General features: G+C 34.0%; 1 protein-coding gene across 6 annotated transcripts in view; it reads right to left on the minus strand.

Moving 5' to 3' along the window:
- Positions 1-542: 542 nt before the first annotated feature.
- LOC123702026 (kinesin-related protein 4-like) overlaps positions 543-12,888 on the minus strand; it is a 37,889-nt gene continuing 25,543 nt past the window's right edge. For 2 of the 6 annotated variants that reach the window (XM_045649675.1, XM_045649672.1), the window contains exons 2-11: positions 12,620-12,722; positions 12,208-12,388; positions 11,542-11,870; positions 11,026-11,182; positions 9,978-10,117; positions 8,493-8,660; positions 7,749-7,830; positions 7,068-7,113; positions 5,429-6,982; positions 543-5,349 (exon numbers count right to left, since the gene is read on the minus strand). In XM_045649675.1, coding sequence (XP_045505631.1) covers positions 1,454-5,349; positions 5,429-6,982; positions 7,068-7,113; positions 7,749-7,830; positions 8,493-8,660; positions 9,978-10,117; positions 11,026-11,182; positions 11,542-11,870; positions 12,208-12,388; positions 12,620-12,705 — 6,639 coding nt within the window. In that variant the 5' untranslated portion in view covers positions 12,706-12,722 and the 3' untranslated portion in view covers positions 543-1,453. Of the gene's footprint in view, positions 5,350-5,428; positions 6,983-7,067; positions 7,114-7,748; positions 7,831-8,492; positions 8,661-9,977; positions 10,118-11,025; positions 11,183-11,541; positions 11,871-12,207; positions 12,389-12,619; positions 12,736-12,888 lie in introns of all 6 variants that reach the window. The other 4 variants (XM_045649671.1, XM_045649673.1, XM_045649676.1 and 1 more) reach the window with 3 other exon arrangements.

Consider the following 12,888-nt stretch of genomic DNA (forward strand, 5'->3'; position numbering starts at 1 on the left):
AAGTTTGAATGCTCTAATCTTAGGAACTCCTGGTTCAAATTGATAAATAGCCCGTTCATTGAGAAGGGTAAGACAAATTCAATTACAGCTAATTTAATTAAACCAACTTAAACTAAAAGAAAAATCATAAAACGTTATTAGATTAAATCTTAAATAAGCCTTATAATAATTATTATAACCTTTTAGTTAACCACAATTCCTGCCAATAAATTATTTCATTTCATTTAAAAAAATTCATACAACTTTAGTGTTCGTATTCACGTCGTTTTTCGTAATTTTAAACAAACTTGAAACTATGATTCTTTCATTTTTTCTTTTGAGTTAACAATACTATGGGCCATGGCCCAATATTATTCGTAAAATTACTATTTTCGAATATTTCATGTTTTAAAAGCGCCATCTAGCGGAATAGTCTGATTAGCAATGACCCTCCACTTGCCCTCCACACTCTATTGTCGAATATGATGGTTTTCTATGGAAGATGAGACGATAAAAATAACATGTATGAGGATTCAGGATAAGGATTAAATATAAACCAGATAATACATATAGAAATATTTATTTCAAAATATGGAACAGAATTACATGATATCTATCAAACTACAAGTTTGTGGACACAACACCAATATTATATACACTTACTTACCTATTACTAAACTTAAAAATACTTATGAGATATCCTTTAAGGATAACGTACAGAAATTATATACATTTAGGTATTTCTTTTCGAGTTGAGAATTATAAATTTCTATATACATTTAATGCAAATAGTTACTAGGTACTAGAAGAATACGGAACAAATCACAGATAACTATATAATATTAGTCAGAGAGAACAAATTTCGAGAGTTTGGACTAAGCACAATTATATCTTTACTTCAATAAATAATGAGTTTATAATAAGTTTACTTTGTAAAATGTAATATCACAGACAACAAATCTTACAAAATTGTAAATTAGATTGTAAATTGTAAATTAGATTACAATGAGATAATATTATTGTGATGTTTTAAAATAGGTAGGTACTTATGCAGTGGTTTAAGTGCTTTTTAGTGCGACCAACCGTTGAGTTTGTAACCATACCCTGCTTTATTTAGCGATTTTCCCTAAATTGTAGTTTTGTACTAAAAATGATAATAAAATTAAAATGGTCATCTCTCACAGCACCGTTTTGATTACGGCACTTTGTATCTTAAAGATACTTGTAATATGATTATTATTATGCAGTCAATTTCAAGCAATGACGACGTATTAGGTAACAATCCAAAAAATATACATAAGAGATCATTAGGGGCTATAGGTACCTTCGACCTTTAGGTTTTTAGGTTTTAAATTGATACTGGTATAAATTCAATTCGAATTCGAGTCGGTTAAAAAAAATGTCCATTTAAATTATTATTCATGATTTTACTACACTTAAAAAAAAAGAAATTATCATATCGAAATTAAATAATTTATACACCTAAAATACAATCTTCTTCCGAATCATTTTCACACGCCTCAAGTTCAGGTTGTTCATCTAATTCCTCATCCATCAACATATGATTTGGCATTTCTAACAAAGTCATATTTTCTTCAGATTGAGATTTTTCATTGTCATTTGCTTCATCGTTATTCGTGCTTGGAACACTGTAAGCTGCGATCTCAGATTGACGTTTGGCTTTCTTTGCTAAAGGTTCCTCATCAGATTCATCGGAATAATCATCTATAGTTTTCAATTGCGTTTTTTCGTGACCTTCAGGCATATTTTTTTCTAATTTGCCGTCCTCATCTGAATCTGATATTTCTAAACGGAAGGGTTGATTTAAATGTTGTTTTCTTTTATTTACGGTAACAATTTTCAATATCTTATTTGCATCCACTCTTTTGAAAATTCTATCGCTACGGATATCCTTGAATGTTTTAAGAACAGAAAATCCTTTGCTATCGTTTCTTAATATAGAAGGATGTATTGCTCGGAATAGTTTTACTGGTTTAGCTACACTTTCAGTTTCAATATTTACAGTTTCCCCTTTCTCAGTATCTTCAATTTCGGTGTTTGAAGGTTGTCCATCATTTTCAGTATCCTCTGTTAAATCAACTACAACGTCAGAGTTTGGAATGCCATGTTTAGTTTTTAACAACGGTTCACGCTTCTTAATACATACGTTCACAGATGACATCTCACCAGTCATAATATCTAATTTAAAGAAATTACTATTAATATCGAATGATGATTTCAGGTCGTTGTATGTTGTCACTATTTTAAGATCCGGCCGAGCAGCTAACGCGGCAAGAGCGGGCGGTGATTGTATGAAATCAGTCACAACCAATTCTTGCTCTACTGAAGTGGCAGGCAAAGGCGTTTGTACAGTTCCGTCCATTGGCAAAGGATTAATGGTCATTAAAAGATTTCGAGTAGGGGTCTCCGGTATTTTAGCGTCTTCCTCAGATATGCCAGACATTTCCATCAAGTCTGATAATATCGTTTTTCGGCTAGTCATCGTTGCACCAGTACTTGGGTTTCCTAATAAAGATACTTCATCAGCACCCTTTTCTTGTTTATCAGAATTTTGTTCATCTTTATTTTTACCGTCCAGTAAATTATTCGTTTCTAAATAGTTAATATTGTCTAATGGTAAATCAGATATACTTTGAGTTTGATTTGTATTAGGCAAATTACTTGCGTCGCTCTGTTGCAGATCATCAACTTTATCCTCATTTTCATGCATAGCATTTTCATTTATTTCACTGTTTTCGTTATCTTCTTGATGATTATTGTTATCTGTTCCGCAGTCTGGCAGATTATTCGTCGTTGCGTTATTAAATAATGAAAATGTGTCAATATGTTTCTGAATATTATTTTTGATAGACTGCAATTCCTGTAGTTCATTTTGATCAAGTTCAACACCAGGTTCGATAGATACAGCCAGTTCTTTATTTGGCAATAACACAAAGTGAACGCCGTTTGGTAACAATATTTGAGGAGCTTCAAGAGGTAAGTCTGGGGGTCTATAATAAGGCCGACTAGTTAGTAAAATTTTATTGACACCAATAAAAATTGGTGATGGTCTTGGTATCTCGTTACCTTTAAGTTTTACTTGAACTTTTTCTTGAGCTAATTTGTTGTAGCTATAAACAGTTTTAGGCATTTCTGGACGTTTTCTTAACCTACCTCTGACGGTTGATTTTGAATATTTGACTGAAAAGGTTTCAGACGACCGAGTTTCTGTAACCTCTGAATTAGGTTGTAATTGTGACGACTGAGGTTGTGATTGAGTAACCAGAGGTTGTGGTAGGGATGTCACTAATATAGGTTGTTGAGATAAATCAGATATATTAGCCATTTGTAATGTTTGTCTGTCTTTATGTTCCGATATATTTGAAATATCTTGACTGTCAATCGAATTATCGATATTTATAGATTCAGGGACGAGAGAAGATATTTCAGGAGTATTCAATGTCGTGTTATCTTCCATCGAATTAGTATCTACATTACTTTTTACTACGTCACTATCATCATCAGATAAAACAATTGGCTCAACAAGTTGCTGGTCCATTTTGGTTTTCCAAACTCCCCGTTTCAAAATTTTACCAAGAATATTACTACAACAACACACACAGTGAGTTTTGCATGTGTGAAAATCTTCATTAACTCCTTTATTAGCAATTTTTTTACGAGCCCAACAACAATATTTTAATACGATATTTACATCATCAGAATTTTGTTTTAATGGCATTAAAACTGGCTTTTTCCCTCTTTTTTTATTTTTCTTTTGGACATCAAAATCAACATTTTGTTTATTGACACTAGTTTGAGCTACTGGCGTTGAATTTGTTTGCAGGGACACGACATCTAATGTTTCTTTTAGTGTTTCACTCGATGTCGCACCAGTAGAAGATGATATCATTTTATGGTTTGAATTAGATTTCTTTTTCCGATAACAAATTTCACCAGTGAAAAGCATCAACATTTTATCCACCGTATCAGACGCCAACAAAGCATCTTCACACCGGTAATTGGTCCTCGAAAGCCAAGGTATTCTAAGACGTTGCAGTCGTGCAGTTTTATAAATGGGTTTTTCTACAAGTTTTGTAGTTTTTTTCCCTCTTGAATCAGGACATAAAGTTGATAGTTTACTTAAACGATTCATAAGTTTATCTTGCATTGACTTTAATTTAACCGTTTTAGATGCATTTGAATTGATGTTTATGGAGGTCAGATCGGCGTCAGGAATAGTGTGTGGGGTTTGTACAACGTCTACGCCGAGATTACTTATTTCAACTTCACCTGTGATATCTCTGTTAACGATTTCCACGTCTTGACCTCCAGTTTTACCGGTTGAATTTTCAATGAATGTATCATTTTCTACCATTTCCACATCCTTGTCAGAAGAATGTGGACTAGCATTAAGTTTTATTGGGGGACTTTTGCTTTGAATGGGTGCGACTTCAGCACACAAAAGATTTTGATTAATACGACGCACTTCATTAATATCTGGCAAATTGACCACTTTATTCCTTTGAGATGACACGGTTTGTAACATTGGAGTTGCCGTTTGGCTGCTAGTATCGGGAAGTTCATTTGGTCGATCAACATTATTTATATTAGATATCCTTGCTGCACATAGCTCGGAACTAGATGTTCGTGGAATTGGAGCTATCGGTCCTGGAATGCTTATTGCCTGTGTATATTCGTCTTTCAAATAAAGCGTTTTATATATAAGTTTTGTTTCGAAAGTTTTATGCAGGTCGATGGTGACCGGTTGACATCTCTTTAAATAACGACGGTTTCGTTCGTAGCTTAGGAATCCAGAGGTCAAGCGTTTCAATCTTGTATTAAAATCAGGATTTTTACAAAGCTGTATCGGATTGTAGTTTTTAACGCGAGGTTTTTGCAAAAGCCAGCTTGATAATTTTATTCTATGTTTTTGAAAATCTATGGATTCCTCATCGCTAGAAGTGGCTAAGTCATTGTCAAAATTGTCTACATCGAATTCTTCTTCTGGTTCTTCTTTTGGTACTATTTTTGGTTCTTCTTTTACTTGTATATTTTGTTCTTGTTCTGGTTCTTCTTTTGGTTGTTTTAGTTCTTCCTTTGATTCTATTTTTTGTTCTTTTGGTTTGTCTTTTGGGTTTTCTTCTGTTTTGACGGCTTTGACATCAACTGGTTTGCTTTCGATGATCGCGCAATCTATGATCCTTCTGTCGCGTATTTGATCGTATTCCAAAAATTTAAAAACATCCATATGATCTAATTTTTTCGTATAAACAGTTGGAAATAATAAAAGTTTTAAGTCAACATTGCAACTTTCATTTTCTCCATTTGTATCTGTTACTTGTGCGTCTTCAATTTTAATTTTAATTTCGTCTGAAAAATAAAATAAAAAAATTAGCAAATACTTAATACGCTTTTAAAAAAATCCAAAACAAATTCTTGAAATACATACCTTTTACATTGTCATCATCTTCATCATCAATCACAATACCATCATCAACAAACTGTATATCACTCGGCAGTACTTCAAAATTGTCTAAAAAATCTTTGTGTTGAAAGAACGCCAAACTATTTGCTTTTTCCGCTTCACTTTGATCAATAATAGCTTCAGGCTTTATGGAATTTAGCAAACTGTTTGCTTTCTCTGCTAAAATTTGATCGTAAGAAACTTCGGGGTCAATACATTTTGGCAAGCTGTTTGCTTTCTCTGCTAAAATTTTATCATAAGAAGCTTCGGGCTCGATATATTTTGGCAAGCTGTTTGCTTTCTCTGCTAAAATTTGATCGTAAGAAACTTCGGGCTCAATACATTTTGGCAAGCTGTTTGCTTTCTCTGCTAAAATTTGATCATAAGAAGCTTCGGGCTCGATAGTTTTTGGTAAACTGTTTGCTTTCTCTGCTAAAATTTGATCATAAGACGCCTGGGGCTTCATGGATGTTGGCAAACTGTTTGCTTTCTCTGCTAAAATTTGATCATAAGAAGCTACGGGCTTCATAGATGTTGGCAAGCTATTTGCTTTCTCTGCTAAAATTTGATCATAAGACGCCTGGGGCTTCATGGATGTTGGCAAACTGTTTGCTTTCTCTGCTAAAATTTGATCATAAGAAGCTACGGGCTTCATGGATGTTGGCAAACTGTTTGCTTTCTCTGCTAAAATTTGATCATAAGAAGCTACGGGCTTCATAGATGTTGGCAAGCTATTTGCTTTCTCTGATAAAATTTGATCATCAATGGCTTCGAGCTTCGTCGACGTTGGCACAGCAACACTTGTGACACTTGCTATTTTAGGTAGCATGTCTTCCGTTGCTTCTACTTCCATCTCTTCGTCATCGTCTAATATATTTATAGCACTTTCCATTTCCTTCGTAATAACTGAATTATTTACTAATTCATTTGTTACAGTACTATCATGCACCGGCAAATTATTTGAATTCAACATGTGTGTGCTATCCAAATTTCCAGTACCTTCATAAGAAGTATCTATTTCGGTTTTTGTTTTAACTATTGCAATGCCACTTTCATCATCTTCAGTTATATCGTCGGTAACCTGGGTCGGGCTTCCTTCTGAGCTTTTAGTTTTATTGGAATATTCATTGTGGTCCTTTTCGTCTTCATTTTGATCAAAATCTGAATCATCATCATCACAGGGTGTTAGCTCATCCATATCATCGTCATCATCTGTTTCGTTTTCTACATTATCTTTGAGAGTATCATTTAGTAAAGTGGGAATCGTTTCACTTGCACTATTTGCATCAGCGGGTAGCGACTCATCTTCAATTTGTCCAAAAGGTGTTTCGCATGGGATATTTATTGACTCCAGTAATTTTAGACTGTCAGTTTCCTCAATGTCAATGGAGTCAATAAGTTCTTTTTTAATCTTAGCAGTAAATTTAGTCGTGTCACTATTTTCTTGATCTTTTTCACCCTCGTTATCAGAGTCAGAGTCACCTTCAAGACTTATGGTTTCCACATTTTGTTCCACAAGTTCAACTTCGGGTTGCTCATCTGAAATGAGACACGTTTTAATACATTTTCTGTTTTTTATGATTCATTGGTATAATTTTAAGTATTTATAAGTAACTTGTATTACCTTGTAGTTGTACCGGATTCTTCCGAGAAGCCGCTATCCTTTCATCCTAAAATTAATAATAGGGTTAATGGTTTAGACATTTTTAACTTAAAACATCTGATAATCTTGTTCTTTTATAAAAAATAAATTATAAGGCATTATATGTATGAAATTCATTAAATGAAAATGAATTTACATAACTATTGCGTTAAGGGGCTGACAAGACCAAATTTAAGAGTGATTACGCTCTCGTTTACTCCCATACAATTGGACAGTGTGTGCAAACGAGAGCGCAATATCACTGTTACTTGGCGGGGCCAGGTCGTAGAAGAAAATAATAAGAAAATATGTGATTTAAGGAAAAGTGTGAACATATGCGAAATATGACTCGTTAGAGTTTCAGGTATGAATATTATGTTGACTTTGTGTTTTAAATTGCAGACCCGTACGTCAAAAAAATAAAGACATAGAATCGTTTAATGATGATTTTAAGACCAATCTTTGCAATTATTTTGTATCGAGCCGATTTTGTCCAATTATGTATCGAGTCCGTCCACGTTCTTCGAAATATAATGAATATTTACATATATTTTTTTGATGGGCTAGAATAAATATTTTTTCTTAAAAAACTGCTCATATAACTTCAATTTGGTGTTGTCAGCCCCTTAACATTTATTTAAAAAAAAACATATAAGTACTTACAAATTCCTGAGCTAATATGACCTTCCGTTCGGCTATCAATTCCTCCCAATCCGAAAATTTTTTTATAATTATTGTTCTGTATCTGAAAAAATACAAATTAAATTAAAAGAAAAGTTAAAGTTTAAGCGTTACTTACTAACTCTAATCACATCATCCTCACAGTAAATTATATTGATAGCTATTATTATCTAGGCATATCTCATATTATGTAGAAATTTACATAATTTTTTAGTGATATACTTAGAATTTTTTATTATTATTATCCCGAAACTTGTCACTCGACGACAATACTCAAAATATGACGAATAATATTTAATTTATTTGTTTCAACATATTGTCATATTATTGCAACATTCATAGTTCATACCAAGTTCATACCCATATTTTACATAAGTTTCATAAACCCATGGAGGGTTGTCGCGTAAAAACCACATGACAGTTCTTTGGCATATTATGATAATATACAGTTACATATTTTGTAATTAAATTGCAATCATGCAATACTGACATTATTAAAAAGAGCAACTATGGAGTTTCTTGTCGGTTCTTCTCCATATATACTCTTTCTTTCCGAATCGGTGGTAAATGTTAAAAATATTTAAAAATATGACGTTTCAAAAGTGCTTCTCGAAGAAGTCTGATTGAATAAATAAATGTTTGAGTTTTGAAAAAAAGCCAAGTTATTACTACTGACATTAAGTAGTAATAACTTGTTAAGTACTTAGTTATAGAGTCAATGCTTACTTTCTAACTATATCGACTTGTAGGTTTGTCGGTTTATGCACTTTTGCCCGCTCCAATAAATTGATATTGCCTCTGTAACTGCCCCAAAAATTGTAAAACCTTTCTCTAGCGCACTGTTTCATTTGGTACCACCGTCGTTGTAACATCATTGGCGAACATTTACGATCTCTGTAAAAAATGTTTTTTTTAATATTTAGAAATCGAATAAGAATAGAGGTTTCTCTTTTCTATGTTCATTTTATGTCATGCAGAAAGAGATATGATTTTGTTGAGAAAAATGAAGCTAAAATAATCATTGCTAGTTGCTACTTTATACATATTATATACATGTTTGCACAGTAAAAGTAAGTAAAAATAAAACACAGTAAATTTGAAAACAAATCAGTACCTATAATATTACTTAATTACCTACAGTTTATTACAACAATGCATGCATTTCGCTTTGAATTAGTGTTTTACTAGATGGCGTTGAACTTAATTCATACAAAAAATATTACACTTTCATTTTTACATATTACACTTTCTTTTTAGTGCGAATTTCTCAAAACTAGGTATAGAATTTCTCAAAAATAGGTTAAAATTTGAAATTGATATTTTTGGTTTTATGGCATTCAAATGCTTTATAAATATAAATTTATAAAGAATAGAAAAAATTTCAACAAAAGTCGTGTTCCATCGTTACAATATTGTATTCACTGAAAAGTGTTTCATATCGGTTGAGATGGTTGTTAATCATCTCAATAGATGGCGCGCGGTGTGTCCCTTAGGCCGCGTTTCCATCTGCAAGAAAACTTCCGCGAGAAATGTCCGACAGTCTGTCCGACAGCAACTTGCAAGTCTAATTCCGCGTTTCCACCTGCAAGTAGACTTGCAAGTTGCTGTCAGACAGACTGTCGGACATTTCTCGCGGAAGTTTTCTTAGACACAAAACTGAAAGAATAGAATAAATTCGATCGCTCTGACGCGACGGGTCACGAGTGACTGAGTTGGTCAGGCATCCGCACCGTAATGGCGCGAAAGGATGCGGGTTCGAGATCGAATTTTTTCTATCTTAATAATATATATAAATCAATCAATGTTTGTCCTCAATGGACTCCTAAACCACTTAACCGATTATATAATAAAATTCGCACACCATGTGCAGTTCGATCCAACTTGAGAAATAGGATAGTTTAAATAATCTTAATATATATAAATCTCGTGTCACAATGTTTGTCCTCAATGGACTCCTAAACCACTTAACCGATTATAATAAAATTCTAACACCATGTGCAGTTCGATCCAACTTGAGAGATAGGATCGTTTAAATCTCAAATCGTTTTAGAGAAAGCGGGCGAAGCCGCGGGCGGTAAGCTAGTAATATTATATATTATTAGTATAGGTATTAGTATATAGATTAGGTTTTAGGCAAAGCGGGCGAAGCCGCGGGCGGAAAGCTAGTTCTTTATAAATTTAGGTTCAAATTTCTCAAAAATAGATACATACCCTTCATTATACTCCCGAGTGAGGCTCAGCCACGCATCAACAAGAGCAGTCCCACTCAATTTCTCCACCTCATACTCTTGGACGAGGAAAAACAACTCGTACAGCACTTCTGGCTCCTCACCAGTTTTTTCCCATAGTTCCTAAACATTTATTAAGGATAAATATTGTAAAGATGATGAGTTTGTTTATTTGAACGCGCTAATATAAGGAACTACTGGACCGATTTGAAAAATTATTTCGGACGTGCCGAGCGGTGCAATGCGGGTAAAACCGCGAGGCACGGCTAGTTAAGGATATACGATTGCAGTAGTGTTACAACCTAGATTCGAAATATATTTAAATTACATTGACGCCTTTAGTACACAGAGTTACACAGACTTTCGCAGAGATTCGCTGCCGCACGCGAATGCGTAGGTGTTCTAACGGCGTGAACAATAAGATTGGTGTGTAAAATTGAGATATCACAAAAACTCTTTCACTCATATTCTTTTCACTTCACAAAACGTGATAAAAAAATGCATTAATACAAATTAAAATTAAGTTATTTTAGCTTATTTATGCATCATGACTCATTAGTTGAAAAATTGTCACAAACAGATGGATACGTTTAGTAAAATACGTAAATGAGAAACACATACACAAAAAATAGAAGTCAATTTTTTTGTACTTTTTTTTCTGCTCTATTATTGTTTAAATTAACAATTGTTTTTTTTCTGTAGTTTTCAATGTGTGTGGTGGAATAAACTAGTTTTTTTTCTTTCTTTCATACTAGATTTACACAAAAGGTGTTACAACAAAACAACATAAAGTTACCCTGAATTTGATATTTTTTGGTTTTATGGCATTCAAATGCTTTATAAATATAAACTTATAAAGAATAGAAACTCCGCCTTGGATTGGCGCGGGCGTGAAGGACGCGGGTTCGAATCCAGTCTCGTCGAATCGACTTTTTCTATTCTTTATAAATTTATAACGTTTCCCTGTCTCAAACTTGACACTAGCAAAACGTTTAAACAAAACCTGACATCTTTTCGAAAAAGCAACCCACCTGCCCAATGACATCAATATTCTCGTGAACCAGCACCAGATCGAATAACAGCCAGTCGGTGGCGGAGAGCCGGGCTATGCTGGTGATCGTGTCGTTCCTGTCGTCCGCAGGCAGCAAGCGCTTGAGCTTCTTCAGGGTTAGGGTGCGCATTCGTTCCCTGAGAAGGTAAAGTTAAATTTCTCGAAATAGAAAGAGTGGCCAGTCCACACGAATGAATTAAGTCGGGTTAATGGTTATTGGTATGGTAGGAATGTTGTGAAAACAATTGCATAATTCAATTCGATTCTTGATCCCTTAGGATACTTATATATTTAAACTGACGTAAAAGCGGTCTATGGGAACAAATAGCAGAAGCGTCACTTTTGTGTTGACCATTGTTTGATTATTGATCGCAGAATATTTTATAGTATATACTATATATATATAAAATCACCTTACGACCAAGGCTTGCCCTTTTGCGAACCAAGACGTTAGGATCAGCTAAATTATATGTATAGATTTTTGTAACAAACTTACCATAACAATTTGCAGTCACACCGCGTCTCCTTTTTCATCGTCTCCCACATTTTTTCCAGCTCCTCCTCATCATTGTGCTCCCTGATTTTTCTTGACACCGTGCGTACGATTCTCCTTTTGAACTTATCTACTTCACTCGACTTCCTCTCCCTCATATCGTTAAATTTATTATCTTTCACGGTCGGCACTGGCTGTGTAACTTGCTGAACAACTGGCCTTGCCACTGGCTCAAATTCCGACTGTACCTCTGGTTGCTCAACTGCAGGTACTCGCTCTATTTGTTGAGATTCCACTTCATCTGGTGCATCCGCGCTTGGTACCGTCAAAAACTAAAAAAAAATAAAAAAAAATAACTCTTATCTACTTTATTAAAATTATATTGAAAGCATCTACATTTATCGAAAAAGTAATTGGAAACACACAATTAAATACATATAATACAGCAAAACTACTGGACATTCCTGCTGGACTTTAGCTCGCATTGGGCAGAAGATGGCGTTTTTTCGATTTATACAATATACATGCATTAAGATTCCAATTTCCGTGCAAAATCTAGCTACCTACTAGACACTACTATAAATTCTTGAATTTTAATATCGAGAACGACATGTGCCTTCGAAATTTTGTGTGATTAGTTTGCTAGTTCAACACCTACGAGAAAAATACCTTAGTTGGCAATGCGTGCGGTTTTAATCGTCCACGACCCTTCGGAGTGAAATAAATGTCTGATACATCGAAATGTATGCTGCATATTACGGAATTCCTAAGTGGTTCCCATGAAGGTTGTTTAAAAATTTTCCTGAATAGTTTAATCCAAGCCTCTCGCCTTTTTTCGTCGTTCGGAAATCTAAAAAATATTCAGATGGTACTCATACAGATGATGTATTTGCCAAAGAAAGAATTTTATAATTTTATAAGAATTTTATAAACCACAAAAAAATGTGCTTGCCGATTTTGCGGTCCCGAATTCATAGACAGTTAATAAATACAAGCTAGGTCGCCCTTTATTATGGAATAATATAGTTCTGCAAAACTATTTTACTTTTGCACAAAATGAAGAATATTATAATACTCGTACCCGTGGAAAGATATTTTATTTGATTTCGATTGAAGAGTCCCGCGTCTATTGTCGCACCAACTCACGACGCAAGCCATAGTAGACATTATTTTATGTTCCGTGTCTGAAAAAAAAAACTGTTAAGTTTATTTATCTATACTTACTTTTAATATTATAAAGCTGAAGAGTTTGTTTGTTTGAAAGTTTGTTTGTTCGGGAACTACTGGTCCGATTTGAAAAATTATTTCGGCGTTAGGTAGCCCATTTACCGAGGAAGGTAATAGGCTACA

Source organism: Colias croceus, chromosome 22 (genome assembly GCF_905220415.1).
Source record: "Colias croceus chromosome 22, ilColCroc2.1".
In the NCBI taxonomy this organism is placed as follows: Eukaryota; Metazoa; Arthropoda; class Insecta; order Lepidoptera; family Pieridae; genus Colias; species Colias croceus.